At 45.5% G+C, this 26,489-nt stretch overlaps 1 protein-coding gene across 2 annotated transcripts; it reads left to right on the forward strand.

Annotated features, from left to right (window-relative positions):
- Nucleotides 1-1,662: 1,662 nt before the first annotated feature.
- On the forward strand, nt 1,663-25,339 carry MRPL45 (mitochondrial ribosomal protein L45). Of its 2 annotated transcripts, XM_054256328.2 has the most exons (9): nt 1,663-1,739; nt 2,931-3,108; nt 3,527-3,644; nt 12,667-12,765; nt 13,117-13,179; nt 20,902-20,950; nt 22,707-22,856; nt 24,248-24,421; nt 24,630-25,339. In XM_054256328.2, the coding sequence occupies exons 1-9, from the start codon at nt 1,674-1,676 to the stop codon at nt 24,714-24,716; spliced, it is 984 nt and encodes a 327-aa protein (XP_054112303.2). In that variant the 5' UTR covers nt 1,663-1,673; the 3' UTR covers nt 24,717-25,339. The 2 variants fall into 2 exon arrangements, with proteins under 2 accessions (XP_054112303.2, XP_035157275.2); XM_035301384.3 differs by lacking the exon at nt 13,117-13,179.
- The last annotated feature ends 1,150 nt before the right edge of the window (nt 25,340-26,489 follow it).

A 26,489-nucleotide genomic window follows, 5' to 3' on the forward strand; every position in this document is an offset into this window, starting at 1 on the left:
CTCGGCCACCCAAAGTGCTGGAATTACAGGCGTGAGCCACCCCGCCCTGCCTCTTATATTTTTTAAAAAATGATGAGGTTTCGGCCGGGCGCGGTGGCTCAAGCCTGTAATCCCAGCACCTTGGGAGGCCGAGGCGGGTGGATCACGAGGTCAACTGATCGAGACCATCCTGGTCAACATGGTGAAACCCCATCTCTACTAAAAATACAAAAAATTAGCTGGACATGGTGGCGCGTGCCTGTAATCCGAGCTACTCAGGAGGCTGAGGCAGGAGAATTGCCTGAACCCAGGAGGCGGAGGTTGCGGTGAGCCGAGATCGCGCCATTGCACTCCAGCCTGGGTAACGAGCGAAACTCCGTCTCAAAAAAAAAAAAAAAAAAAAAAAATGATGAGGTTTCGTCCGGTCCTAGGAGCTTCGGGAACCGCGGCTTGGGTGCAGACATGGCCAAGTCCAAGAACCACACCACACACAACCAGTCCCGAAAATGGCACAGAAATGGTATCAAGAAACCCCGATCACAAAGATACTAGTCTCTTAAGGGGGTGGACCCCAAGTTCCTGAGGAACATGCGCTTTGCCAAGAAGCACAACAAGAAGGGCCTAAAGAAGATGCAGGCCAACAATGCCAAGGCCATGAGTGCACGTGCCAAGGCCATCAAGGCCCTCGTAAAGCCCAAGGAGGTTAAGCCCAAGATCCCAAAGGGTGTCAGCCGCAAGCTCGATTGACTTGCCTACATTGCCCACCCCAAGCTTGGGAAGCGTGCTCGGGCACGCATTGCCAAGGGGCTCAGGCTTTGCCGGCCAAAGGTCAAGGTCAAGGCCAAGGATCAAACCAAGGCCCAGGCTTCAGCTCCAGTTTCAGTTCCAGCTCAGGCTCTCAAAGGTGCCCAGGCCCCTACAAAGGCTTCAGAGTAGATATCTTTGTCTGCCAATGTGAGGACAGAAGGACTGGTGTGACCCCCCTGGGGCTGCCATCTGCATGGGGCTGGGGTCCTCCTGTGCTATTTGTATAAATAAACCTGAGGCAGGATTAAAAAAAAAAAAAAATGATGAGGTTTCACCATGATGGACAGGCTGGTCTTGAACTCCTCACCTGAGGTGATCCACCCACCTCAGCCTCCCAAAGTGCTAGGATTACAGGCATGAGCCACCGCGCCCGGAAATTTTCTTTTTTCTTTAATGTTTCTATTTTTAGTAGAGACAGGTTTCGCCATGTTGGCCAGGCTGGTCTCAAACTCCTGACCTCAGGTGATCCACCCGCCTAGGCCTTCCAAAGTGCTGAGATTACAGGTGTGAGCCACCGCGCCTGGCCTCCTTCTCATTTTTTAACAAATGGAATAAACAGCAATGTGCCAAGCATACCGCAGTGCCCATTTCTCGGCCGCCAGAACGCCTCGCGCGCAGGCGCAGCTCGCGTTCAAGCGCTCTTCTGCTGGCGCGTGACAGCGGCGCTTTCCACCCTGCGCCCTAAGGCGTCTCCTCGCGCACGCGCGGCCTTACTCCACCCTCCTCCACTCCCGCGAGCCCGTGCGCGTCCTCGCTGCTCACATTTCGGCGGTGGGCGCGCTCCCTGGAAAATTCCACCCCTGCGCTAGCTCCACCCTATGCGGCTTCTCTCCTACCCGACGCTCTTCAAGCTCAGCTCCCTTCCCGGCGATCTTTGCGGGAACAAGATGGCTGCCCCCGTAGCTGAAGGGTTGTCGTGTGTATCGAGGGTTTTCGGTTGGTGGTCTCGGCAGGTGGGTAGGAACGGGGCCGATAGGACCCTAGGGGCTAGAGGAGGAGGGCAAAGTCGAGGGAAATATTATCTGTGAATTGTCCTTGGTGAGCTGGGACAATACGAGTGAGACCTAAGCTGGGGAAGAGGTTGAGGTGGCCAGGACCCAGCTACGGAACTCTGGCTGAATCGGGAGAGTTTAGAGAGGACCGTGAGAACGAGTGAATTAACGATGATTACGTTTTTCCGGTTTGGTTTGGGTCTGTCCGGCGAGGAGATATTGAAAGAGAGACTAGTAATGGCTTGGAAGGTGGACTCCCTAATCTTATAAATAAAGAGTAGCTTACATTGAAGAGTAGCTGAAAATGCGGAAAGTTCCATATTGTCACCGCCTCTGTCTGAGCAAACCTAATGATCAGAGAGAAAAGGTCTCCTGGTCTTTCAAGAGTTTATTGGTCAATTGGGTACTAAAACGGCAGAATAAAGTTTACAGCAAGACTCATAATAGAATGAGCAAAATATGAGGAGTAAATATGGAGCAGATGCCCACAAGAGGACTTTACTTATGCTTTAAGAATAGTATTCAGGGACGGGCGCAGTGGTTCACAGTTGTAATTTCAGCACTTTGGAAGTCTGAGGCAGAAGGATGGCTTGAGCCCAGGAGTTCGAAATGAGCCTAGGCAACAATAGTAACACTCCGTCTTTACAAACAATTTGAAAATTAGCCGGGCGTGATGGCGCACTTCTTTTGTCCCAGCTACTTGGGAGGCTGCTGTGGAAAGATAGAGCCCAGGTCAAGTCTGTAGTGAGCTGTGATGGTGCCACCACACTCTGGGCTGGCGATCTGTCTCAAAAAATAAAAATGAAATAATGAAGAACACTGTTCTGCTCATTTCAGTATTGGGTTGTTGTTTCCCCATCAGTTCTTTGAAACTTGCTTTAATCAATTCAGTATCCGTAGGAGTTAGCATAGTCCTGTACTGTAGAAAGTTCTAAAAGCCTTTGGTAAACGTGATGTTAATAAAGTTTGCTGTCTTCTATTCAGAAACACCCATAAGTCTTAAGGTTCTAATGCATTTTTCCCTGTGATTATTGTTTTATAATTGTTCCTGAAGCATTCTTTGCATATACCCTTTCTATATTGCTTTGCTTCAAGTTTGTTCAAGAGAGTAGATCTTTATTCTAAGTTCCTAACCTTTCTCTCACCTTCCAGCCAGTTCTGGTGACTCAGTCCGCAGCTATAGTTCCAGTAAGAACTAAAAAACGTTTCACACCTCCTACTTATCCACCTAAATTCAAAACAGAAAAGGAGTTTTTGGAACATGCCCGGAAAGCAGGAGTGGTTATTCCTCCAGAACGTTTGGAGCGTCCTATACATCTGGCCTGTTCAGGTGAGATCTTTCTGGGACCCTGACCCAGGATCCTTCTGTCAGAGAGCTTCTGGAACTTGGGATGACTTGGACTGTGATTGATGATATTTAATTAAGCATGAAGTCAGTTTGACCTCAGTAATGATTAACCTTATGTACACTATATATCATGAAGTTGTTCTTTGAACTTAATTTCACACTGTCCCTGGAAAGCAAGAGTGAAATTTCCCCATTTTGTGGCAGTAGAAACAGAGGCTCTGAGAGAAGACTTAAATTGTTCTTTTTTTGTCTAGGGTAACATAGTTCTCTCGACATGGAAGTCTGTTTCATCAGTCTACTTTATATCCACAATCCTTCCCAATTTTATGTTACTTCAATTTTATATGACTTTTTCTCAATCTTTCAACTCTTTATTATTTTTTTTCTTTCCTCATTACAGCTGGTATCTTTGATGCCTATGTTCCTCCTGAGGGTGATGCTCGCATATCATTTCTTTCAAGGGAAGGACTGAAACAGAAAACTGAACGAATGAAGAAGACTATGGCATCACAAGTGGCGTAGGTGTCTGAGACAATCGGGAGTTAGTATTAGAATAACAATTCCTTGTTATTACTTTATCCCAAAGAGAACTTTCCTGGTTAATTGGGTTGGGTATCACTCTGTTAATAACCTGATGGTATTTTCTCCTTTGTAGTAGAGTCTTTATTTAATACAGAATAATGTGGGTCTTCTGATTCTTAGCATCCCTGCTTTATTGGTAATTTTCGTCACATCAGTTAGGGAGTTGACTTTGGAATGTGTAGGACCCTTTTTTAATTGTATATTTAAAATAATAACATAAGAGACTATATTTATGTAAGAAGTACCTTAGAATTTAAAGAATTTAGACTTCAGAGAGTAATAAAGGCCAAAAAGAGTCAAGAGGAAAGACCTGTTCTAGGGAGCTAACTGGGTCTTAGCTAAGGAGCTGAAACCTTAACCTTTTTCTTTTCTTTTTCTGAGACAGAGTTTCTGTTGCCCAGGCTGGAATGCAGTGGTGCAATCTCTGCTCACTGCAACCTCTGCCTTCCAGGTTCAAGCAATTCTCCTGCGTTAGTCTCCGGAGTAGCTAGGATAACAGATGTGTGCCCAGCTAATTTTTTTGTATTTTTTGAGACAGAGTTTTGTTCTGTCACTAGGTGCCAGGCTGGAGTGCAGTGGTGCGATCTCGGCTCACTGCAACCTCCGCTTCCTGGGCTCAGGCAATTTTCCTTGCTCAGCCTCCTGAGTAGCAGGGACTACAGGCACGCGCCACCACGCCCAGCTAATTTTTGTATTTTTAGTACAGACAGGGTTTCACCATGTTGGCCAGGCTGGTCTCAATCTCTTCAACTCGTGATTCGCCTGCCTTGGCCTCCCAAAGTGCTGGGATTACAGGTATGAGCCATCGCACCCCACCATTTTTTTGTATTTTTAATAGAGACGGTGTTTCACCATGCTGGCCAGGCTAGTTTCAAATTCCTGACCTCAGGTGATCTGCCCGCCTCAGACTCCTAGAGTGCTGGGATTATAGTGTGAGCCATTGCGCCCAGCCGTTTTTGTTTCTTTGGTAAGAGACAGGGTCTTATTCTGTCACTCAAGCTAGAATGCAGGGGCCTAATCATAGCTTATTGCAGCCTTGAACTCCCATAGAATCTTTCTCCTAGACTCTCTTAGTTGAGTAGACCAAATAATTTCGTATTCATCACTCTAGCTTTTTTTATTTATCTATTTATTTTTTTTTTTGAGGCAGAGTTTCGCTCTTGTTACCCAGGCTGGAGTGCAATGGCACGATCTCAGCTCACCGCAACCTCCGCCTCCTGGGTTCAGGCAATTCTCCTGCCTCAGCCTCCTGAGTAGCTGGGATTACAGGCACGCGCCACCATGCCCAGCTACTTTTTTTTTTGTATTTTTAGTAGAGACGGGATTTCACCATGTTGACCAGGATGGTCTCGATCTCTTGACCTCGTGATCCACCCACCTCAGCCTCCCAAAGTGCTGGGATTACAGGCTTGAGCCACCGTGCCTGGCCAATCTTTTTCTTTTTTTGAGACAGGGTCTTGCTCTGTTCCCCAGGCTGGAATGCAGTGATGTGATCATGGCTCACAGCACCCTGACCTTATATGTTCAATTGATCCTCCCACCTCAGCCTCCCTAGTAGCTTGTAATACAAGCATCCACCAACATCCCCAGCTAATTTTTTTTTTTTTTGAGACATAGTCTCACACTGTTGCCCAGGGTGGAGTGCGATAGCGCTAGCTCAGCTCACTGCATATTCTGCTTCCTGGGTTCAAGCAATTCTTCTGCCTCAGCTTCCTGAGTAGCTGGGATTACAGGCGCCTGTCACCACACCCAGCTAAATTTTGTATTTTTGGTAGAGATAGGGTTTCACCATTTTGGCCAGGCTGGTCTTGAATTCCTGACCTTGTGATCTGCCATGTAGGCCTCTCAGAGTGCTGGGATTACAGGCATGAGCCACCATGCCTGGCACTTTTTTTTTTCTCATTCTGTCATCAGGATGGAGTGCAGTGATGCAGTCTTGGTTCACTGCAACCTCCACTTCCCGGGTTCTAGTGATTCCCCAGCCTCAGCCTCCCAAGTAGCTGGGACTACAAGCACATGCCACCATACTCAGCTAATTTTTGTATTTTTGGTAGAGACAGGGTTTCATCACATTAGCCAGGATAGTCTCAATCTCTTGATTTCCTGATCTGCCTGCCTTGGCCTCCCGAAGCGCTGGGATTACAGGTGTGAGCCGCTGCACCTGGACAACCCTGGTAATTCTTTTTTTTTTTGAGATCAAATTTCACTCTTGTTACCCATGCCGGAGTGCAGTGGCTCCATCTCGGCTCACTGCAACCTCTGCCTCCCAGGTTCAAGCTATTCTCCTGCGTCAGCCTCCTGAGTAGCTGGCATTACAGGCATGCACCACCATGCTAGCTAATTTTGTATTTTTAGTAGAGATGGGGTTTCTCCATGTTGGGCAGCCTGCTCTTGAACTCCTGACCTCAGGTGATCCGCCTGCTTTGACCTCCCAAAGTGCTAGGATTACAGGCGTGAGCCACTGCACCTGGCTCAACCCAGGTAATTTTTAAAAGAATTTTTTTTTAGAGATGGGGTCTCACTATGTGCCCAGGCTGGTCTCGAACTCCTGGGTTCGAGCAGTCTTCCCACCTCAGCCTCCCAAATTGGTGTGATTATAGGTGTGAGCTGCCACACCCAGCCAGTCTAACTCTAACTGTATCTTTTTTTTTTTTTGAGGTGGAGTTTCACTCTCGCCAGGATGGATTACAATGGTATGATCTTGACTTATCACAACCTCCGCCTCCTGGGTTCAAACGATTCTCCTGCCTCAGCTTCCCAAGTAGCTGGGATTATAGGCATGTACCACCATGTCTGGCTAATTTTGTATTTTCTTAGTAGAGACGGGGTTTCTCCATGTTGGTCAGGCTGGTCTTGAACTCCTGACCTCGTGATCCACCCTCCTCGGCCTCCCAAAGTGCTGGGATTATAGGCGTGAACCACTGTACCTGGCTGGGTCTATCTTTTTAAAAAATTGGTAGTGTTCCTTGCAGAACAGGGCTACCCCATAGGCCAGTGTGCCCAGAGTAGCTGCTCTGGGTATATCTAAATCAGGTTTCTTTAGTATTATATATAGGTTTATGTGCATAAGTATATTGAGTCAGTGTTAATTCTTCACATGGCCATGACTTATTTCTCTAAATATATATTCTATCACATCACCTTCCCTGCTTAGAACTCTTTTATGGCTTCCTGTACCCAAAAAATAAAATCCAGATATCTTCAATGGTATACAAGGCTTTTATAATCTGGTCCTTGCCTTTTTCTTCACCAACATCCTGTGTTCTTTTTTTTTTTTTTGAGACGGAGTTTCGCTGGTTACCCAGGCTGGAGTGCAATGGCGCGATCTCAGCTCACGGCAATCTCCGCCTCCTGGGCTCAGGCAATTCTCCTGCCTCAGCCTCCTGAGTAGCTGGAATTACAGGCACGCGCCACCATGCCCAGCTAATTTTTTGTATTTTTAGTAGAGACGGGGTTTCACCATGTTGACCAGGATGGTCTCGATCTCTTGACCTCGTGATCCACCCGCCTCGGCCTCCCAAAGTGCTGGGATTACAGGCATGAGCCACCGTGCCCGGCCTCATCCTGTGTTCTTATTCCATTTTTCTCATCCTAAATTTTAGTATTTCCAAACTAATTGCCAGTTCCTTGCCAGTACTGTGCCATCCATGCCTCTTTGTCTTTGCACATCCTTTCCTTTGTCTGAAATGTCTTTTCCCCCCGCTTCTTTTTCTGGTAGCTGATTCCTCAAGATCCAACCCAAACATTATGTTTTTTTAATTTTATTTGAGACAGAGTTTCACTCTTGTTGCCAGGCTGGAGTGCAATGGTGCGGTCTTGGCTCACCGCGACCTCCGCCTCCCAGGTTCAAGTGATTCTCCTGCCTCAGCCGCCCAAGTAGCTGGGATTACAGGCATGTGCCACCACACCTCGCTAATTTTGTATTTTTAGTAAAGACGGGTTTTCATCATATTGGTCAGGCTGGTCTCAAACTCCCGACCTCAAGTGATCCACCCGCCTTGGCCTCCCAAAGTGCTGGGATTACAGGCGTGATCCACTGTGCCCAGCCATCATGTTTGTTTTTAAGCCCTCCTGGCTATTTTTCGTGCTGCCTTTGCTATAATTGTAATTGCACACTTGTATTTATTACTTCTAATACTCTGTACAGCAATGTTTTCTTTCATGCATTTCTCTCCTGGGCTGTGAGTAGGGTCCATGGTGATGATAAACAAAGCATGTACGGTTTTACCATGCAGTTCTCTTCTAGGGGAGGAAAACAGTCATTAAATACTTACTGATTGCACACAGTTAAATAATATGGGTGTAGTGAAGTAGGATTTCCATGGGAGCATATAACAGGGAAAGATAACTTGGCCTGGGAGATCAGGGAAGACTTCCCTGAGGAAATGACATTTAAAGTTGGGATTGTGGCTGGGCACAGTAACTCATGCCTGTAATCCCAGCACTTTGGGAGGGCAAGGTGGGCAGATCACCTGAGGTCAGGAGTTCGAGACCAGCCTGGCCAACATGGTGAAACCCTGTCTCTACTAAAAATAAAAAATTAGTCAAGTGTGGTGGCGCATGCCTGCAATCCTAGCTACTTGAAAGGCTGAGGCAGGAGAATCACTTGAACCTGGGAGGCCAAGGTTACAATGAGCAGAGATTGTACCACTGTACTCCAGCCTGGGCGACAGAGTAATACTCCATCTCAAAAAAAAAATGGGATTGTTTTTTTTGGAGTTAGCCAGGTGGAAACGTATAGTGAGGAATAGCATTCTAAGGAGTAGAACAGTACAAGCAAGACTTTGAGGTTAAAAGAGTATAAAGGGGTATCATTTTATCAAATCCTTTTTCTGTGTCTATTGAAATGATCATGTGATATTTGTTCTTATTTTGTTGATATGATGACATATATTAATTGATTTTCTTTTTTTTTTGAGACGGAGTTTTGCACCGTCACCATGTTACCCAGACTGGATTGCAATGGCACGATCTCGGCTCACCGCAACCTCCACCTTCTGGGTTCAAGCAATTCTCCTGCCTCAGCCTCCCGAGTAGCTGGGACTACAGGCACGCACCACGATGCCCAGCTAATTTTTGTATTTTTAGTAGAGACGGGGTTTCACCATGTTGACCAGGATGGTCTCGATCTCTTGACCTCATGATCCACCCGCCTCGGCCTCCCAAAGTGCTGGGATTATAGGTGTGAGCCACCACACCTGCCCTCTTTTTTTTTTTTTTTTTTAAAATTGAGATGGAATCTTGCTCTGTCACCCAGGCTGCAGTGCAGTGGCTCCATCTCGGCTCACTGCAGCCTCCACCTCCCAGGTTCAAGTGATTCTCCTGTCTCTGCCTCCTGAGTAGCTGAGACTACAGGAGCACTCCACCATGCCCGACTAATTTTTGTATTTTTAGTTAGGGTTTCACTATGGTAGCCAGGCTGCTCTTGAACTTCTGACCTCAGGTGATCCACCCTCCTTGGCCTCCCAAAATGCTGGCATTACAGGTGTGAGGCACCATGCCAGGCCTCATTAATTGATTTTCAAATGTTAAACCAACCTCACATTCCTGGGATTAATTTCTTTAATATACTTAAATTAACACTTTGCTTAAATCAGATTCTCTATTTACATTGTTATAACTTGGAAAATGCTGTTGACAGCTGAGTTACATAGTACATTATGAATACTTTTTCTTTCTTGCATAATGTTTCCTGATGTGTGTTATTTTACTGGTTTGCTTATGGAACTATTGCTTATGTAATTTCCTCTCTGTGCATTCAAAACATTGTTTTTTGTTTATTTCTTGAGACGGAATCTTGCTGCATTGCCCAGGCTGGAGTGCAGTGGCTTGATCTCAGCTCATGAAACCTCTGCCTCTCAGATTCAAGCGATTCTCCTGCCTCAGCCTCCCAAGTAGCTGGGACTACAGGCATGTATCACCATGCCTGGCTAATTTTTTGTATTTTCGGTAGAAATGGGGTTTCGCCATATTGGTCAGGCTGATCTTGAACTCCTGACCTCGTATTCTGCCTGCCTTGGCCTCCCAAAGTGCTGGGATTATAGGTGTGAGCCATCATGCCCGGCAACATTAAATATTTTATTAATTTCATCTTTTTCAACAAATCCCTCCTGGAGTCTTCTTGCCTGTTCTGGTCTGGACTAGTTAGTTGCTCTTTGGGCCGTCTGTACAACTTAGGATACAATATTCCTCTTGCCTTCCTTTTTTTTTTTGAGACCGAGTTTCACTGTTGTTACCCAGACTGGAGTGCAATGGCACAATCTCGGCTCACCACAACCTCCGCCTTCTGGGTTCAAGCAATTCTCCTGTCTCAGCCTCCCGAGTAGCTGGGACTACAGGCACGCACCACCACGCCCAGCTAATTTTTCTATTTTTAGTAGAGACGGGGTTTCACCTTGTTGACCAGGATGGTCTCGATCGCCTTCCCTTTTTATTTCCTTTTTTGAGACAGAGTTTTGTTCTTGTTGCCCAGGCTGGAGTGCAATGGCATGATCTCAGCTAACTTCAACCTCTGCCTCCCGGGTTCAAGCAATTCTCCTGCCTCAGCCTCCTGAGTAGCTGGGATTACAGGTGCCCACCACCATGCCCAGCTAATTTTTTTTTTTTTTGAGACAGAGTCTTGCTGTGTCGCCAGGCGCCAGGCTGGAGTGCAGTGGCATAGTCTCGGCTCACTGCAACCTCCGCCTCCCGCGTTCAAGCAATTCTCCTGCCTCAGCCTCCCGAGTAGCTGGGACTACAGGCATGAGCCACCACGCCCAGCTAATTTTTTTGTATTTTTAGTAGAGATGGGGTTTCACTATGTTGGCCAGGATGGTCTCGATCTCTTAACCTCGTGATCCGCCCGTCAGCCTCCCAAAGTGCTGGGATTACAGGCGTGAGCCACTGTGCCCGGCCCCCTTTTTTTGTATTCTTAATGGAGACAGGGTTGGCACTATGGTGGGGTTTCACTATGTTGGCAAGGCTGATGTTGAACTCTTGACCTCAGGCAATCCACCTGCCTTAGCCTCCCAAAGTGCTGGAATTACAGGCATGAGCCACCAGGCCTGGCCTTGCCTGCCTCTTATGATATATTCCGTGTTGCTTGGATCCTATGTCTTTATGTTTTCATGATTTATTTCATTACTTGGGTGGAACACATTCTCTAGTAGCTACCTGCATGATGGATAAAAGAGATCTTGCAAGTCTAAAGATAAATCTTTCTTTTATAATTTTCCCAGGTATCCAATTCTGGGATAGAAATAATTTTTTCCTCAATTAAAAGTATTGCTTGGCCAGCTGCCTGAAACCAGATTTCAAGGTGGCTCAACCTTAAAAAAAAAAAAAAAAAGAGGAAGAAGTAGTAGTATTGCTCAAAGTCTGGACGTGGTGGGTCATGCCTGAAATCTCAACACTTGGAGGCTGAGGCAGGAGGATCACTTGAGCAGGAGTTGAATACCAGCTGGGCAACATAGTGAGACCCTGTCTCTACAAAAACTAAAAAAAAATACGAAAATTGGCCAGGCACAGTGGCTCACGCCTGTAATCCTAGCACTTTGGGAGGCCATGTTGGGTGGATCACCTGAGGTCAGGAGTTTAAGACCAGCCTGGCCAACATGGTGAAACTCTGTCTCTACTAAAAATACAAAAAAAACAAGCCAGCCATGGTGGCAGGTGCCTGTAATCCCAGCTACTTCAGGAAGCTGAAGCAGGAGAATCACTTGAACTTGAGAGTTGGAGGTTGTAATGAGCTGAGATCACACCACTGTACTCCAGCCTGGGTGACGAGCAAAACTGTCTCAAAAAAAAAAAAAAGAGTGAAAATTAACCAAATGTGGTAGTGCACACCTATAGTCCCAGTTACTTGAGAGGTTGAAGTGGAAGGATTGCTTGAGCCCCAGAGGTCAAGGCTGCAGTGAGCCCTGATGGTGCCACTGTATTCTAGCCTGGGCAATATAGTGAGACCCTGTCTCAGTGAATGAATGAATGAGTGAATAATAAAAGTACTGCTCTGTTGTCTTTGTAACTTCTAATGTTGCCGTTAAGAAGCCCAGTTTATTCTGACTCTGTTTTTTGAGATGGAGTCTTGCTCTGTTGCCCGGGCTGGAGTGCAGTGGCGTAATCTTGGTTCACTGCAAACTCTACCTCCAAATTCAAGTGATTCTCCTGCCTCAGCCTCCCGAGTAGCTGGGATTACAGCCATGCGCCGCCAGGCCCCGCTAATTTTTGTTGTTTTTGTTGTTGAGATGGAGTCTCACTCAGTCACCCAGGCTGGAGTGCAGTGCTGTGATCTTGGCTCACTGCAATGTCCGCCTCCCAGGTTTGAGCAATTCTCCTTTCTCAGCCTCCCGAGTAGCTGGGATTACAGACGTGCATGACCACGCTCAGCTTATTTTTGTATTTTTAGTAGAGATGGAGTTTCACCATATTGGCTAGGCTGGTCTCAAACTCCTGACCTTAAGTGATCCACCTGCCTCAGCTTCCCAAAGTTCTTGGAATACAGGTGTGAGCCACTGTACCTAGCCTATTCTGACTCTTGAGCATTTGTATGAAACCTGTTTTTTCTTTTTTTAGTACATATAAGATGTCATCTTTCATTCTCGAATTCTGAAATTTCTTTTATTTTCTTTTTAATATGATGGGGTCTCACCATATTGGTCAGGCTGGTCGTGAACTCCCGACCTCACGTGATCTGCCCGCCTTGGCCTCCAAAGTGCTTGGATTTGAGGCGTGAGCCACCACGCCCGGCCCTGAAATTTTACTATGAGTAGTCTTGGTCTTTTTTTTTTTTGTCTTAGAGAACTTGGAATTAAGTCTTGGTCTTTCTTTAGAGTGCTTGGTTTAAGAGAGAGAAAGTTGAATTTCCAGGACTTGACGCATTAAAAAATCAATTATTGAGTAAGTGGATGGACATGAATGTAGGCTGTGAATTATGGAATTGTAAGATTTCTTTAGAAGTAATACTCAGGCTTAATTTTACAGAATCCGAAAGATAAAAGAACATGATGCCAGTTTTAAAATAAAGGACTTCCCTGAAAAAGCTAAGGATATCTTCATTGAAGCTCACCTTTGTCTAAACAAGTAAGTGAACTAACTCCCTGTCTTGTACCCATTCTGTTCTCAGCAGGTAGCTATTATTTTGGGCACAGTTTTTTGTTTTTTGTTTTGTTTTTTTTTGCCTTCAAGTAAGAGATCTAGAGTGAGCGAACTTCCTCTGTTGGAAGTAGTTAGTGACTGAAGCTGTCTTTTACTCCCTTCTCTGCTTCTGGGAATTTCTACCACCTGCAAGTGTTGGGACCTTGTGCTAGAATGGCTGCCTTTTTACCCCCTCTGATCCCTGAATTCATCCTGATCTTTTTTGTGTGTTTGTCTTATATATCTCTATTTCCCTTTCCTAAGTTATGAATATATTATTCTTGTGAAAATTTCCAGCTCTCCCTCCTACTTTTTTTTCTTTGAGGATATCTTTATTGAAGATCAACTTTGTCTAAACAAGTAAGTGAACTCCCTATCTTGTACCCATTCTGTTCTCAACAGGTAGCTATTATTTTAGGTACAATCTTTGTTTTTGTTTTTTTGCACAGATTTGTTTTTTGCCTTCAGTTAAGTAACTGAAGTAACCTTCAGGCACATGCCACCATACCCAGCTAATTTTTTTTTTTTTTTTTTTTTTGAGACAAGAGTTTCGCTTTTGTTGTCCAGGCTGGAGTGCAATGGCACGATCTCAGCTCACTGCACCCTCCACCTCCTGAGTTCCAGCGATTCTTCTGCCTCAGCCTCCCGAGCAGCTGGGTTTACAGGCGCAGGCCACCATGCCCGGCTAAATTATATATATATTTAGACGGAGTCTTGCTCTGTCGCCAGGCTGGAGTGCAGTGGCATGATCTCGGCTCACTGCAACCTCCGCCTCCCGGGTTCAAGCATCTCTTCTGCCTCAGACTCTTGAGTAGCTGGTACTACAGGCGTGCGCTGCCATGCCCGGCTAATTTTTGTATTTTTAGTAGAGACGTGGTTTCACCATGTTGCCCAGGATGGTCTTGATCTCTTGACCTCGTGATCCGCCGCCTTGGCCTCCCAAAGTGCTGGGATTACAGGCGTGAGCCACTGGGCCTGGCAAAAACTTTTTTTTTTTTTTTTGAGATGGAGTTTTGCTGTTGTTACCCAGACTGGAGTGCAATGGCACGATCTCGGCTCGACACAACCTCTGCCTCCTGGGTTCAAGCAATTCTCCTGCCTCAGCCTCCCGAATAGCTGGGACTACAGACGCGCACCACCATGCCCAGCTAATTTTTGTATTCTTAGTAGAGACGGGGTTTCACCTTGTTGACCAGGATGGTCTTGATCTCTTGACCTCGTGATCCATCCACCCGCCTCGGCCTCCCAAAGTACTGGGATTATAGGCTTGAGCCACTGCGCCTGGCCGGCAAAAACATTTTTAAAAAATTTATTTTATTTTATTTTTTGAGAGGGAGTTTCACTCAACCCAGGGAGACCTTACAGGCTGGTCTCAAACTGCTGGGCTCAAGCAATCCACCTACGTTGGCCTCACAAAGTACTGAAATTTCAGGCATGAGCCACTCTGCCTGGCCCCATATTGTTTCTGAAGGACACTTTATTTGGGTAGAGAATTCCTGTTCAATAGTTATTTTCCATCAGAATTCGAAGAGGTCATCTCAATTATTTCTTCTTCTTCTTTTTTTTAATCTGGGGATCATAAAAAGGTTAGGTTACTGTTGTGTCTTTTCTTTCCCTTTCCCTTTTTCCCTTTCCCTTTCTCTTTCTCCCTTTTCTTTTGAGATGAAGGCTTGCTCTGTCACCCTGACTGGAGTGCAGTGGTATGATCTCGGCTTGATTATTTCTTCTTTTTTTTTTTTAAGTCTGAGGATCATAAAAAGGTTAGGTTACTGTTGTTTCTTTCTTTTCTTTTCTTTTTTTGAGATGGAGTCTTGCTCTGTCGCCCAGACTGGAGTGCAGTGGTACCATCTTGGCTCACTGCACCCTCCATCTCCCAGGTTCAAGTGATTCTCCTGCCTCAGCCTCCCCAGTAGCTGGGATTACAGGCATGTGCCACCACACCTGGCTAATTTTTGTATTTTTTAGGAGAGACAGGGTTTCCTCATGTTGGCCAGGCTGGTCTTAATTCCTGACCTCAGGCGATTTGTCCGCCTCAGCGTTCCTGTTGTTTCTATTGAAAAATTAGCAATTTTTAAAAAACATTGTTTAAAGTTTGTTTTTACTGGGAGGCGGGGCGAAAAAAAAAGTTTACTTTTACTTTGTGTGCTTTTAAGATTTTTTTCTCGGGCCGGGAGCAGTGGCTCACTCCTGTAATCCCAACAATTTGGGAGGCTGAGGCGAGCAGATCACGAGGTCAATAATTTGAGACCAGCCTGGCCGACATGGTGAAACCCTCATCTCTACTAAGAATACAAAAATTAGCTGGGCGTGGTGACGAATGCCTGTAATCCCAGCTACTCAGGAGGGTGAGGCAGGAGAATCACTTGAACCCGGGAGGCGGAGGTTGTAGTGAACCAAGATCATGCCACTGTACTCCAGCCTGGGTGACAGAGCAAGACTCAGTCTCAAAAAAAAAAAAGATTTTTTCTCTCTCTTTAGTATTCAACAATATACTGTGATTTAGCTATGGGTGTCTGCCTTCTTAAATTTTTATTTATGTTTTAGTTTTTTGTAGAGACAGGGTCTGGCCATGTTGCCAATCTGGTCTTGAATCCCTGGCTTCAAGCGATCCTTCCACCTCAAAAGACTCCCAAAATGTTAGGATTATAGGCATGTGCCACCACGCCAGGCCATGTGTGTGTCTTTTATCCTCCTCTGGGTTCATATTGCTTCTTAAATCTTTGGGTGCTTTTTTTTGTCACTGTTGGAAAATTGTCAGTGAGAACTCATCTCTTCAGATGCTGCTTCTGCTCCACTTTCTCATCTCCTTGTGTAGTTCTGAATACACATATGTTAGATCTTTCACTGTGTGCCAAATGTGGCTTCAGCTCTTTTCTATATTTTTCCAAGCTTTTTTTTCCCCTCCAGCTTTAGTCTGGATATTTTCTGATCTGTCTTCCTGTCCTCTTTTCAGTTGCACCTAATCTGCTGTCAGACCTACCTATTGAGTTCTTAATTTTATATTTATTTTCTGTTTTTCACTTTTAGAATTTTCTTTTTTTTTTTTTTTAGTGTATCCAATTCTCTGGAAAAATTCTCCATTCTGACATCTAATTTATTGAACATACTAATCACAGTTATTTTAAAATCTGTGTCTGATAACTGTAAAATCTATGTATTCAATGGGTCCACTTTCTCTTGTCTAATTTTTTTCTTCTGGGTTTTGGTGGAGTGCAGTGCTTCGATCTCGGCTCACTGAAAACCGGCCTCTTGGGTTCAAGCGATTCTCCTGCCTCAGCCTCCTGAGTAGCTGGGACTACAGGCGGGTGACACCACACTTGGCTAATTTTTTCTATTTTTAGTAGAGACGGGGTTTCGCCGTGTTAGCGAGGATGGGCTTCGATCTCCTGACCTTGTCATCCACCCAACTCGGCCTCCCAAAGTGCTGATTACAGGTGTGAGCCACCATGCCTTGCCTGTTTTTGTTTTTGAGATGGAGTCGCCCTCTGTTGCCCAGACTGGAGTGTAGTGTTGCAATTTCAGCACACTCTGTCTCCCAAATTCAAGCATTTCTCCTCTCTCAGCCCCTCGAGTAGCTGGGACTACAGGCACATGCCGTGACACCCAGATAATTTTTGTATTTTTAGTAGGCATTTCACTTTATTGGTCAGGTTGGTGTCGAACTCCTGACCTTGGGCAATCCACCCACCTCAGCCTCCCAAAGTGCTAGAATCACAGGCGTCAGCCACCACGCCTGGGCTTGTTTTTGTTTTTTGAGACAGGATCTCACTCTGTCACCCAGGCTAGAGTACAGTGGTGCAGTCATGGCTCACTGCAGCCTTGGCCTCCCAGGCTCAAGTGGTCCTCCCATTTCAGCCTCCCAAATAGCTGGCACTTAGTACATGCCATTATACTTGGCTAATTTTAAAATTTTCTGTAGAGACAGGGACTTGCCATGTTGCCCAGGCTGGTCTCGAACTCTGGCCTCAAGCAGTCTCTCACCTCAGCCTCCCAAAGTGTTGGTACGGTTTTCTTGTCATTTTGTATTCCTGCATTTTTTTTTTTTAACAAATAGATATTTTAGAAAAATCAAAGACAATTATTTATCTTAAAAATTATAAGATTTAAGAATAGCTTTTATATATTTGTGGTAAAATACACATAATATAAAATTTACCATTTTAATCATTTTGAAATATATAATTCAGTGGCATTAATAAGTACATTCTCAATGTTGTACAATTCTTACCACTATCCTTTTCCAGATTGCGTTCTTCCCAAACAGAAATGTTGCCCTCTTCCCTTATCACCTAGTAACCTCCATTCTACTTTCTTTATGAATTTACCCATCCTGATGCTATGGTCTGATGCTTGTGTCTCCTGAAAATTCATATGTTGAAATCCTAACCCCCAAGGTGATGGTATAGGCTGTGGGGGGAACCTCTGGGAATTGATGATGTCATGAGACTGAAGCCCTCATGAATGGGAATAGCACCCTTATAAAAGAAACCCCAGGCCGGGTGCGGTGGCTCAAGCCTGTAATCCCAGCACTTTGGGAGGCGAAGGTGGGTGGATCATGAGGTCAAGAGATTGAGACCATCATGGTCAACATGGTGAAACCCCATCTCTACTAAAAATATAAAAAATTAGCTGGGCATGGTGGCGTGCTCCTGTAATCCCAGCTACTCAGGAGGCTGAGGCAGGAAAATTGCCTGAACCCAGGAGGTGGAGGTTGCAGTGAGCTGAGATTGCGCCATTGCACTCCAGCCTGGGTAACAAGAGCGAAACTCCATCTCAAAAAAAAAAAAAAGAAACCCCAAGGAACTTGTGCTCCCCTTCCACACTTTGACACAGCAAGAAGTCACCATCTATCAGGAATGGGCCCTCACCAGATACCAAATTTGTCAGTGCCTTGATCTTGGACTTCCCAGCCTCCGGAACTATAAGAAATAAATGTTTCTTATAAGCCACTTGGTTTATGGTATTTTTATTATAGCATCCAGACAGAGGAAGACATCTAGGTACCTCACATAAGTGGAATCTTAACAGTTTTTGACCTTTTGTGATTGGTTTAGTTCACTTAGCATGATGTCTTCAACATTCGTATATATTGTAGCATGTGTCAGAATTTCCTTCCTTATTGAGGCTGAATAATATTCCGTTGTATGTATATACACCACATTTTGTTTATCCATTCATCTCGTGATGGACATTTAAGTTGTTTCCACTTTTTATTGTGGCATAATCCTCTTGTGATTGTTGGTGTCCAAGTATTTGAGTTTGTGCTTTCAGTTCACATGGGTATATACTCAGAACTGAAGTTGTTGGATCACATAGTAACTCTGTGTTTAACTTTTTGAGAGGCTGGGTGGTGGCTCATACCTGTAATCCAGCACTTCGGCAGGCCGAAGTGGGAGGATTGTTTCTGGGCAACATAGTGAGACCCAATCTCTATAAAAAATTTTAAAAATCAGCGAGGCTTTGTGGCACATGCCTGTAGTCCCAGCTATTCAAGACACTACGGCAGAAAGATTGCTTGAGCCCAGGGGTTTTTGAGGCTGTAGTGAGCTATGATTGCACCACTGCACTCCAGCAGCGTCAGTGACAGAATGAGACTGTCTCAAAAAAAGCCCCAGACTTTTTGAGGAACCACCATATGGTTTTCCATAGCAGCTACACTGTTTTATATTCCTACCAGCAATGCACAGAATTCGTTTTCTCTACACCCTCACTGATACCTATTACTTTCCTTTTCTTCCAAAAAATAAATATATATATACATATGATAATATGTGTGTGTGTGTGTGTGTATGATGAGGTCTCACTATATTGCCCAGCCTGTCTCAAACTCCTGGGCTCAAGCAGTCCTGCCTAAGCTTCCCAAAGTGCTAGGACTATAGGCACGAGCCGCCGAGTCCAGCCTGTTTCTTTTTTTTTTTTGAGATGGAGTTTCACTCTTGTTACCCAGGCCGGAGTGCAATGGCGTGATCTCGGCTCACCACAACCTCCACCTCCTGGGTTCAGGCAATTCTCCTGCCTCAGCCTCCTGAGTAGCTGGGATTACAGGCACGCGCCACCATGCCCAGCTAATTTTTTTGTATTTTTAGTAGAGATGGGGTTTCACCATGTTGACCAGGATGGTCTCGATCTCTTGACCTCGTGATCCACCCGCCTCAACCTCCCAAAGTGCTGGGATTACAGGCTTGAGCCACCGCGCCTGGCACTGTTTCTTTTTATAATAGGCATCCTCATGGGTGTGAAGTATGGTATCTCTTTTTCTTTTTTTTTTTTTTGATGTATGGTATCATTATGGTTTTGCTTTGTATTTCCCTAATAGCTAGTGATACTGAGCATTTTTTCATGTGCTTATTGGCCGTTTGTACATGATCTTTGAAGAAAGGCCTATTTTGTTTTTGAGATGGAGTCTCTGTTGCTCAGGCTGGACTGCAGTGGCGCAATCTCGGCTCACCACAACCTCTGCCTCCCAGATTGAAGCGATTCTCCTGACTCAGTCTCCCAAGTAGCTGGGATTACAGGTGCATACCACCATTCCCAGCTAATTTTTGTATTTTTAGTAGAAACGGGGTCTGACCATGTTGGCCAGGCTGGTCTTGAACTCCTGACCTCAGATGATCCACCCGCCTCAGCCTCCCAAAGTGCTGGGATTATAGGTGTGAGTCACCACACCTGGCCCAGAAAGGTTTTTTTTTTTTTGAGACGGAGTTTCGCTCTTGTTACCCAGGCTGGAGTGCCATGGCGCAATCTTGGCTCACCGCAGCCTCCGCCTCCTGGATTCAGGCAATTCTCCTGCCTCAGCCTCCTGAGTAGCTGGGATTACAGGCACGTGCCACCATGCCCAGCTAATATTTTGTATTTTTAGTAGAGACGGGGTTTCACCATGTTGACCAGGATGGTCTCGATTTCTTGACCTCGTGATCCACCCGCCTCGGCCTTCGAAAGTGCTGGGATTACAGGCTTGAGCCACTGTGCCCGGCCTTTTTTTTTTTTTAGATGCAGTCTCACTCTGCCTCCAGGCTGAGTGCAGTAACTAGCACAATCTTGGCTCACTGCAGCCTCCGTCTCATGAGTTGAAGTGATTCTCCCACCTCAGCCTCCCGAGCAGCTGGGAATACAGGTGCGTGCTATCTCACCCAGCTAATTTTTGTTTTTTTAGTAGAGACAGGGTTTCACCATGTTCGCCAGGATGGTCTTGATCTCTTGACCTTGTGATCTGCCCACCTTAGCCTCCCAAAGTGCTGGAATTACAGGTGTGAGCTACCATGCCTGGCCATGTCTATTTTTAAATTTGGTTGTTTGTTATTTTGTTGTTGAATTGTAGGAGTTTTTTATGTATTCTAGATATTAATCTCATCAGATATATGCTTTGCTAATATTTCCCCCCATTTTATGGTTTTTCTTTTCACTTTTTTTTTGAGACAGATTCTTGCTCTGTCAGGAGTGCAGTGTCGAGATCTTGGCTTACTCCAAATTCCAACTCCCCATTACTGTATAGAGTCAGCATGACTTGGCCACTCACACTGCAACAAGATAAAGGAGAGAATATAGGACCAGGAAAGACATGATTATCTTCAACTAGGTACAAAGACGAGAATGTAAGATATAAGGCCAAGCCAGATGGTATTGATGCTGGGTCAGAGGCAAGAGGAGATAAGACAATGATTGTTACTTGTGTTGAACTTTGTTGCTCATAACAGCTTAAAGCAAAAACCAGGTCCTATGTCCCAGTGAGAGTACCCATCTTAAGGATGTATGGTAATTTTAGAGAAATTTCCTCCTACTCCTTAGATTTAAACATAATTTTTGGGGGTTTTTGTTTTGTTTTTTGAACACAATTAAAAAAATTTTTTTTTTTTACTTTTAACCTAATTTTACTCTGTTATTAGATCTCAGGGTTTTCTGGTAATTCACATTATTGTTCATCTTTGTGTCCCCAGAACTTAGCATATTATATACCTGGCTTACAGTGGATGTGCGGAAAACATTTGTAAAAATGAATTATTACCATTTTCAGGGCCATTTTCAATTTTTATGCAGGGTATTATGAGGACAGTAGTCAATGATATTTATTGCTTTCTTTTCTAGCTCAGACCATGACCGACTTCATACCTTGGTAACTGAACACTGTTTTCCAGTAAGTTCTCATCCTTCTTAGAACTGTAGGGTTCCCGATGGACAGATTCTAGATATTATCTCTGGTCTTATCTTCTTCTTTTTTTTTTCTTTTTTTGCTCACCTTCAACTGTCTTGATAGAGTTATATCTTTCTTTTTTTGAGATGGAGTTTTGTTCTTGTTTCCCAGGCTGGAGCGCAATGGTGCGATCTCATCTCACCGAAACCTCCGCTTGCAGGGTTCAAGCACTTTTCTTGCCTCAGCCTCCTGAGTAACTGGGATTACAGGCATGAGTCATCACACCTGGCTAATTTTATATTTTTAGTAGAGCCAGGGTTTCACCATGTTGGCCAGGATGGTCTCGATCTCTAGACCTTGTGATCTGCCCTCCTCAGCCTCCCAAAGTGCTGGGATTACAGGCATGAGCCACTGTGCCTGGCTTGTATGCATGTCTAATGTAACTTTAGAATTTCCATTGTGTTGTTTATTCCTTCACTTGTTTCCATATGGGATATTGAGGTTTTTGTTATTAAAACAAATGCTGGGCCGGGTGTGGTGACTCATGCCTGTAATCCCAGCACTTTGGGAGCCTGAGGCGGGCAGATCACCTGAGGTCAGGAGTTGGAGACCAGCCTGGCCAACATGGTGAAACCCTGTTTTATTGTTTTGTTTTCATGGAGTTTCCCTCTTGTTGCCCAGGCTGGAGTGCAATGGTGTGATCTCGGCTCACTGCAACCTCTGCCTCCCAGGTTAAAGCAATTTTCCTGCCTCAGCCTCTCGAGTAGCTGGGATTACAAAGGCATGCACCACCACACCCAGCTAATTTTGTATTTTTAGTAGAGACGGGGTTTCTGCATGTTGGTCAGGCTGGTCTCGAACTCCTGACCTCAGGTGATCCACCCGCATTGGCCTCCCAAAGTGCTGGGATTACAGGTATGAGCCACCGTGCCCAGCCTGGTTTTTCTTGAGAAGGATCAGTTTTGAGAGTGCAGGAAGTTTAAGGCACAGGCTTAAGTTCCATTGCTCGTAGCTGAATGATAATGTCTTGACACTGACTCTGGTAAGGGCCCTGGCAAATGAAAGAAGTCCCTCAACAAGCAGTAAGGAGCATAGGTCCTGAGGCCAGGATAGGGCCTACAGTAGCCCACAGCTCCATATGCCTGCACTATCATGAAGGATTTAACAAGACTTCATAAGGCTTATATTGAGTGGTAACAGGAGTATGAGGTCCGTGGAGGGACCCCCAAGGATAAGAACTTTGTCATTTAATTAGAGATTCAAGAATAAGAACTTGAGTGTCTATCAGTAGAACTTGAATTTCTATCCATTTTCCCAAGTCTTAACAGTTTAGCCCTCATGGCCCTATAAAATTCCCACTTTTCACTGTTAATAGCTGAGTGGGGGCGGGAAATATATATATATATATGGTCAACACAAGTACATGCAATAATTGCCAGACTATGAAAGTGCATGGGAGGGATGATGGTGTATGGGGCATGCTGGCAGTTTGGAATGTGGTTTTCATTGATTTGGAGAAGGGACCTCAAAGAGGAGGGTGGATCTGAAGTTGTGATTTAGATGAAGAGAGAGTTGTCAGGTGAGCTTGAACAATAGCTTAAACAAAACTTGGGAAGGTGAGAGAGAAAATAGGCACAAAAGAGCACCTGGTATGCTGCCTGTTGGCTGTAGTCTTGCAGGAAGTGAGAGCAGTGTGGCAGCACCAGCTTCCCTAAAGGGATGGAAAACTCCAGTTGAACTTGTTCTCCTTTGCCCTTAGGACATGACCTGGGACATCAAATGTAAGACCGTCCGCTGGAGCTTTGTGGAATCCTTAGAGCCCTCCCATGTTGTTCAAGTTCGCTGTTCAAGTATGGTGAACGAGAGCAACATGTACGGCCAGGTCACCGTGCGCATGCACACCCGGCAGGTAGAGGCACTAGTCTGCCTTCCTCCCAGCTTTTCTCACTCTCAGCTTGGGCACCTCCCTCTAGAGTGCTGGGTATCATTGCCCAGGATTGTGGACACTAACAAAAGGTACACCGTGGTCTGTCTTCCTTGCTGTGCCACTGTCCTCTTCCCACTGTTACATGTTGGCTCTACTAAGACGTGTGAAGATACTGTCTCCTGCCCTTCCTGGTCTTTTTTTTTTTTTTTCTCTCTTTTTTGGCATCAGAGAGAATGACTTTTTTTTTTTTTCTAAGACAAGGTCTCATTCTGTCACCCAGGCTGGAGTGCAGTGATGCGATTATGGCTCACTGCAGCCTCAACCTCCTGGGCTCAAGCAGTCCTCCCACTTTAGCCTCCCAGGTAGTTGGGACTACAGGGGCCCACTACCATGCCTGGCTAATTTTTGAATTTTTTGTAGAAACAGGGTCTTGCCATGTGGCCCAAGCTGGTCTCAGACTCCTGGGCTCAAGTGATCCACCCACCTTGGCCTCCCAAAGTGCTGGGACTATAGGCATGAGCTATCGTGCCCGGCTCTTTCTTGGTCTTAACTCCCCCCTTTCTTTGCCTGCTGTCAAAGAACTTGTAAGAGTAAAGTGTCAGTAGTTGATTAGATAGGCCTAGATTCAGAATTCTGAGATAATTTTTTTCTACCCATTAAGATGTTTTTCTGGTTGGGCACAGTAACTTACGCTTGTAATCCCAGCACTTCGGGAGACCATGGTGGGCAGATCACTTAAGGTCAGGAGTTCAAGACCAGCCTGGCCAACATTTTGAAACCCCATCTATACTAAAAATACAAAAATTAGCCCGGCATGATGATGTATGCCTGTAGTACCAGCTACTCAGGAGGCTAAGGCAGGAGAATCATGAACCTGGGAGATGGAGGTTGCAGTGAGATAATATTACACCACTGCCCTCCAGCCTGGGCAACAGAGCAAGACTCTGTTTCAAAAAAAGAAAAAAAAAGATTTTTCTTATGGTTGTTTCAAAAATGGTTGTGTGGCAGGCTGGGCCTCGTGGCTCACACCTGTAATCACAGCACTTTGGGAGGCCAAGGCGGGTGGATCACCTGAGGTCAGGAGTTCGAGACAGGCCTGGCCAATATGGTGAAACCTCCATCTCTACTAAAAATACTAAAAAAAATCAGCCGGGCGTGGTGGCACATGCCTGTAATCCCAGCTCCCAGCTCCTTGGGAGGCTGAAGCAGAAGAATCGCTTGAGCCCAGGAGGCAGAGGTTGCAGTGAGCTGAGATCGAGCCACTGCATTCCAGCCAGGGCAACAGAGTGGGACTCTGTCTCAAAAAAAAAGGTTGTGTGGCCAATTCACACACCAAAAAAACTAAGAGGCCAGCTTTGCTTTCATCCTTGTAGACTCTGGCCATCTATGACCGGTTTGGCCGGTTAATGTATGGACAGGAAGATGTACCCAAGGATGTCCTGGAGTATGTTGTATTTGAAAAGCAGTTGGTAAACCCCTATGGAAGCTGGAGAATGCATGGCAAGATCGTTCCCTCATGGGCACCACCTAAGCAGCCCATCATTAAGGTAAGGTGGCTTGAGTCCTTTAAGAGAGCTGAGGCCATACTCATGGTCTCCTATGCCACTCTGTTGGGTTCCACCTAGTGGAGAGGGGATGATGTACCACCGGGAAAGGGAAGGCTTGGTGGGTAGGTGGGTGGGTAGGAGTGAGGGATGAAGTTCTGGGTTAGCCCTGGACTTGTTTGGTGGGTAACTTGGCATCCTGCTCTTTCAGACGGTGATGATCCCTGGCCCTCAGCTGAAACCAGGAGAAGAATATGAAGAGGCACAAGGAGAGGCCCAGAAGCCTCAGCTAGCCTGATGGCAAAAATGACTTCTGGAGTGAAGCCTGAATAATGAGATTGCTGGAAGCTTTGAAGTCTTCCATCCCTATCATGCAATAGAAAGAACTACCTTTGTTCTCTCCCATCCTGCTCAGGTCTTTTCAGCAGTCTCTTCCTCAACAACCATGGCTGATGACTGGGCCCTAGTAGGTGGCAGGTATAACTGGGCCACAGATCTGGCCCTGTTATACCTGTTTAAATTGTATGTCTAGCTTCTGAGTCCAGATGAAAGACAGCATGTTTTAGAGTACATTGGATCCCAGTTTTTCCCACAGCAGGGACTTTGAGAGAACCAGCAGCATCCTCTTTGTAATCACAGAGCAGGGATCAGAGTTTGAAATGAAACACTGTCAGAGTGTTGGAAAAATTTTGGTGAGTTCTGTACATTTTCCCTGGTTCAGGCTGGGAGTAGGCCAGCCTTCAAATGGCAGAAGTAGAAGATGAGCCTACTTGTGAGTGATGGGATTTTAAGGAAATCCAGACTTAGAAGGAATAATTAGTGTTTATAAGATATTTAAGAGGGCCTTTTTCATACACTGACTCACTGATGAATCAGCATTTGTGTTTTATGGAAAAATAAAAAAAAATAATGTATCCCTCAGCCTTTGATTGTGTTCTTAATTATTGACTGTATCAGGAAGCGTTGGGGAGGCAGGGGCCATGGACAGATTGTTACATTTGGAAAATTCATCTGCAGTACTTGGTTCCCTGATAGTTCTAACACCACTTGGAGATGGGGACTGTTCTTTCCCACCCAGTATCGAAGGTGAATGTACAAGAGTATGAACCTGTGTAGAGGAAAATAGACCAGCCCCTCCTTGTTTCTTAGCTCCAGATGGGCTGTTAGAAGGGTGTGGGACCTCACATGGCCGTGTGTCCTGGGTCGTCTGAATGTGACAAGAGAAAGAACTTTGTTTTTTAGAGACAGAGTCTCCCTCTGTTGCCCAGGCTGGAGTACAGTGGCACAATCTCAGCTCACTGCAACCTTTGCCTCCCAGGTTCAAGCTATTATCTTGCCTCAGCTTTCCAGTTAGCTGGGACTACAGGCATACATCACCATGCCTGGCTAATTTTTGTATTTTTTTTTTTTTTTTTTAGCAGAGATGGGGTTTCACTATGTGTTGGCCTGGCTGGCCTCAAACTTCTGACCTTAGGTGATCTGCTCACCTTGGCCTCCCAAAGTGCTGGGATTACAGGCGTGAGCCACTGCACCCGGCCATACTTCTCTTTCTCTAGCTTAGAATTTTCTTTGAAGCAGTCTGTCACTTGAAGTAAAGATTATTCTGTATTGACCTTGTCCTGAGAGTAGAGTCCAAAGAACCTGGAATCTGGTCAAGGATAAATAACCTAACTCTCTAGTATCTATAAAGCTGCTATCAGCAAAGTAGCAAACCAGGCTTCACTAGGGAAGATTGATGTTTTTACAGCAACTGGTAAGTGGTTTTTTGTTTGTTTGTTTTTGAGATGGAGTTTCACTGTTGTTCCCCAGGATGGAGTGCAATGCTGCGATTTCTGCTCACTGCAGCCTCCGCCTCCCAGGTTCAAGAGGTTCTATTTTCCTACCTCAGCCTCCCCAGTAGCTGGGATTACAGGCATGCACCACCACACTGGCTAATTTTGAGTAGAGACAGGGTTTCACCATGTTGGCCAGGCTGGTCATGAACTCCTGACCTCAGGTGATCCACCTGCCTCGGCCTCCCAAAGTGCTGGGATTACAGGCACAAGCCATCACTCCTGGCCTGTTAAGTGTT

This window comes from Callithrix jacchus, chromosome 5 (genome assembly GCF_049354715.1).
Source record: "Callithrix jacchus isolate 240 chromosome 5, calJac240_pri, whole genome shotgun sequence".
Taxonomy (NCBI): Eukaryota; Metazoa; Chordata; class Mammalia; order Primates; family Cebidae; genus Callithrix; species Callithrix jacchus.

What these genes read in the sequence shown, in the direction of transcription:
- MRPL45 (XM_054256328.2), top strand. Translation starts at nt 1,674, where the DNA reads ATGGCTGCCCCCGTAGCTGAAGGGTTGTCGTGTGTATCGAGGGTTTTC. An exon ending in TATACATCTGGCCTGTTCAG is followed by an intron (nt 3,109 to 3,526) that starts GTGAGATCTTTC and finishes TCCTCATTACAG; the next exon opens with CTGGTATCTTTGATGCCTAT. An exon ending in CTAAGCAGCCCATCATTAAG is followed by an intron (nt 24,422 to 24,629) that starts GTAAGGTGGCTT and finishes CTGCTCTTTCAG; the next exon opens with ACGGTGATGATCCCTGGCCC.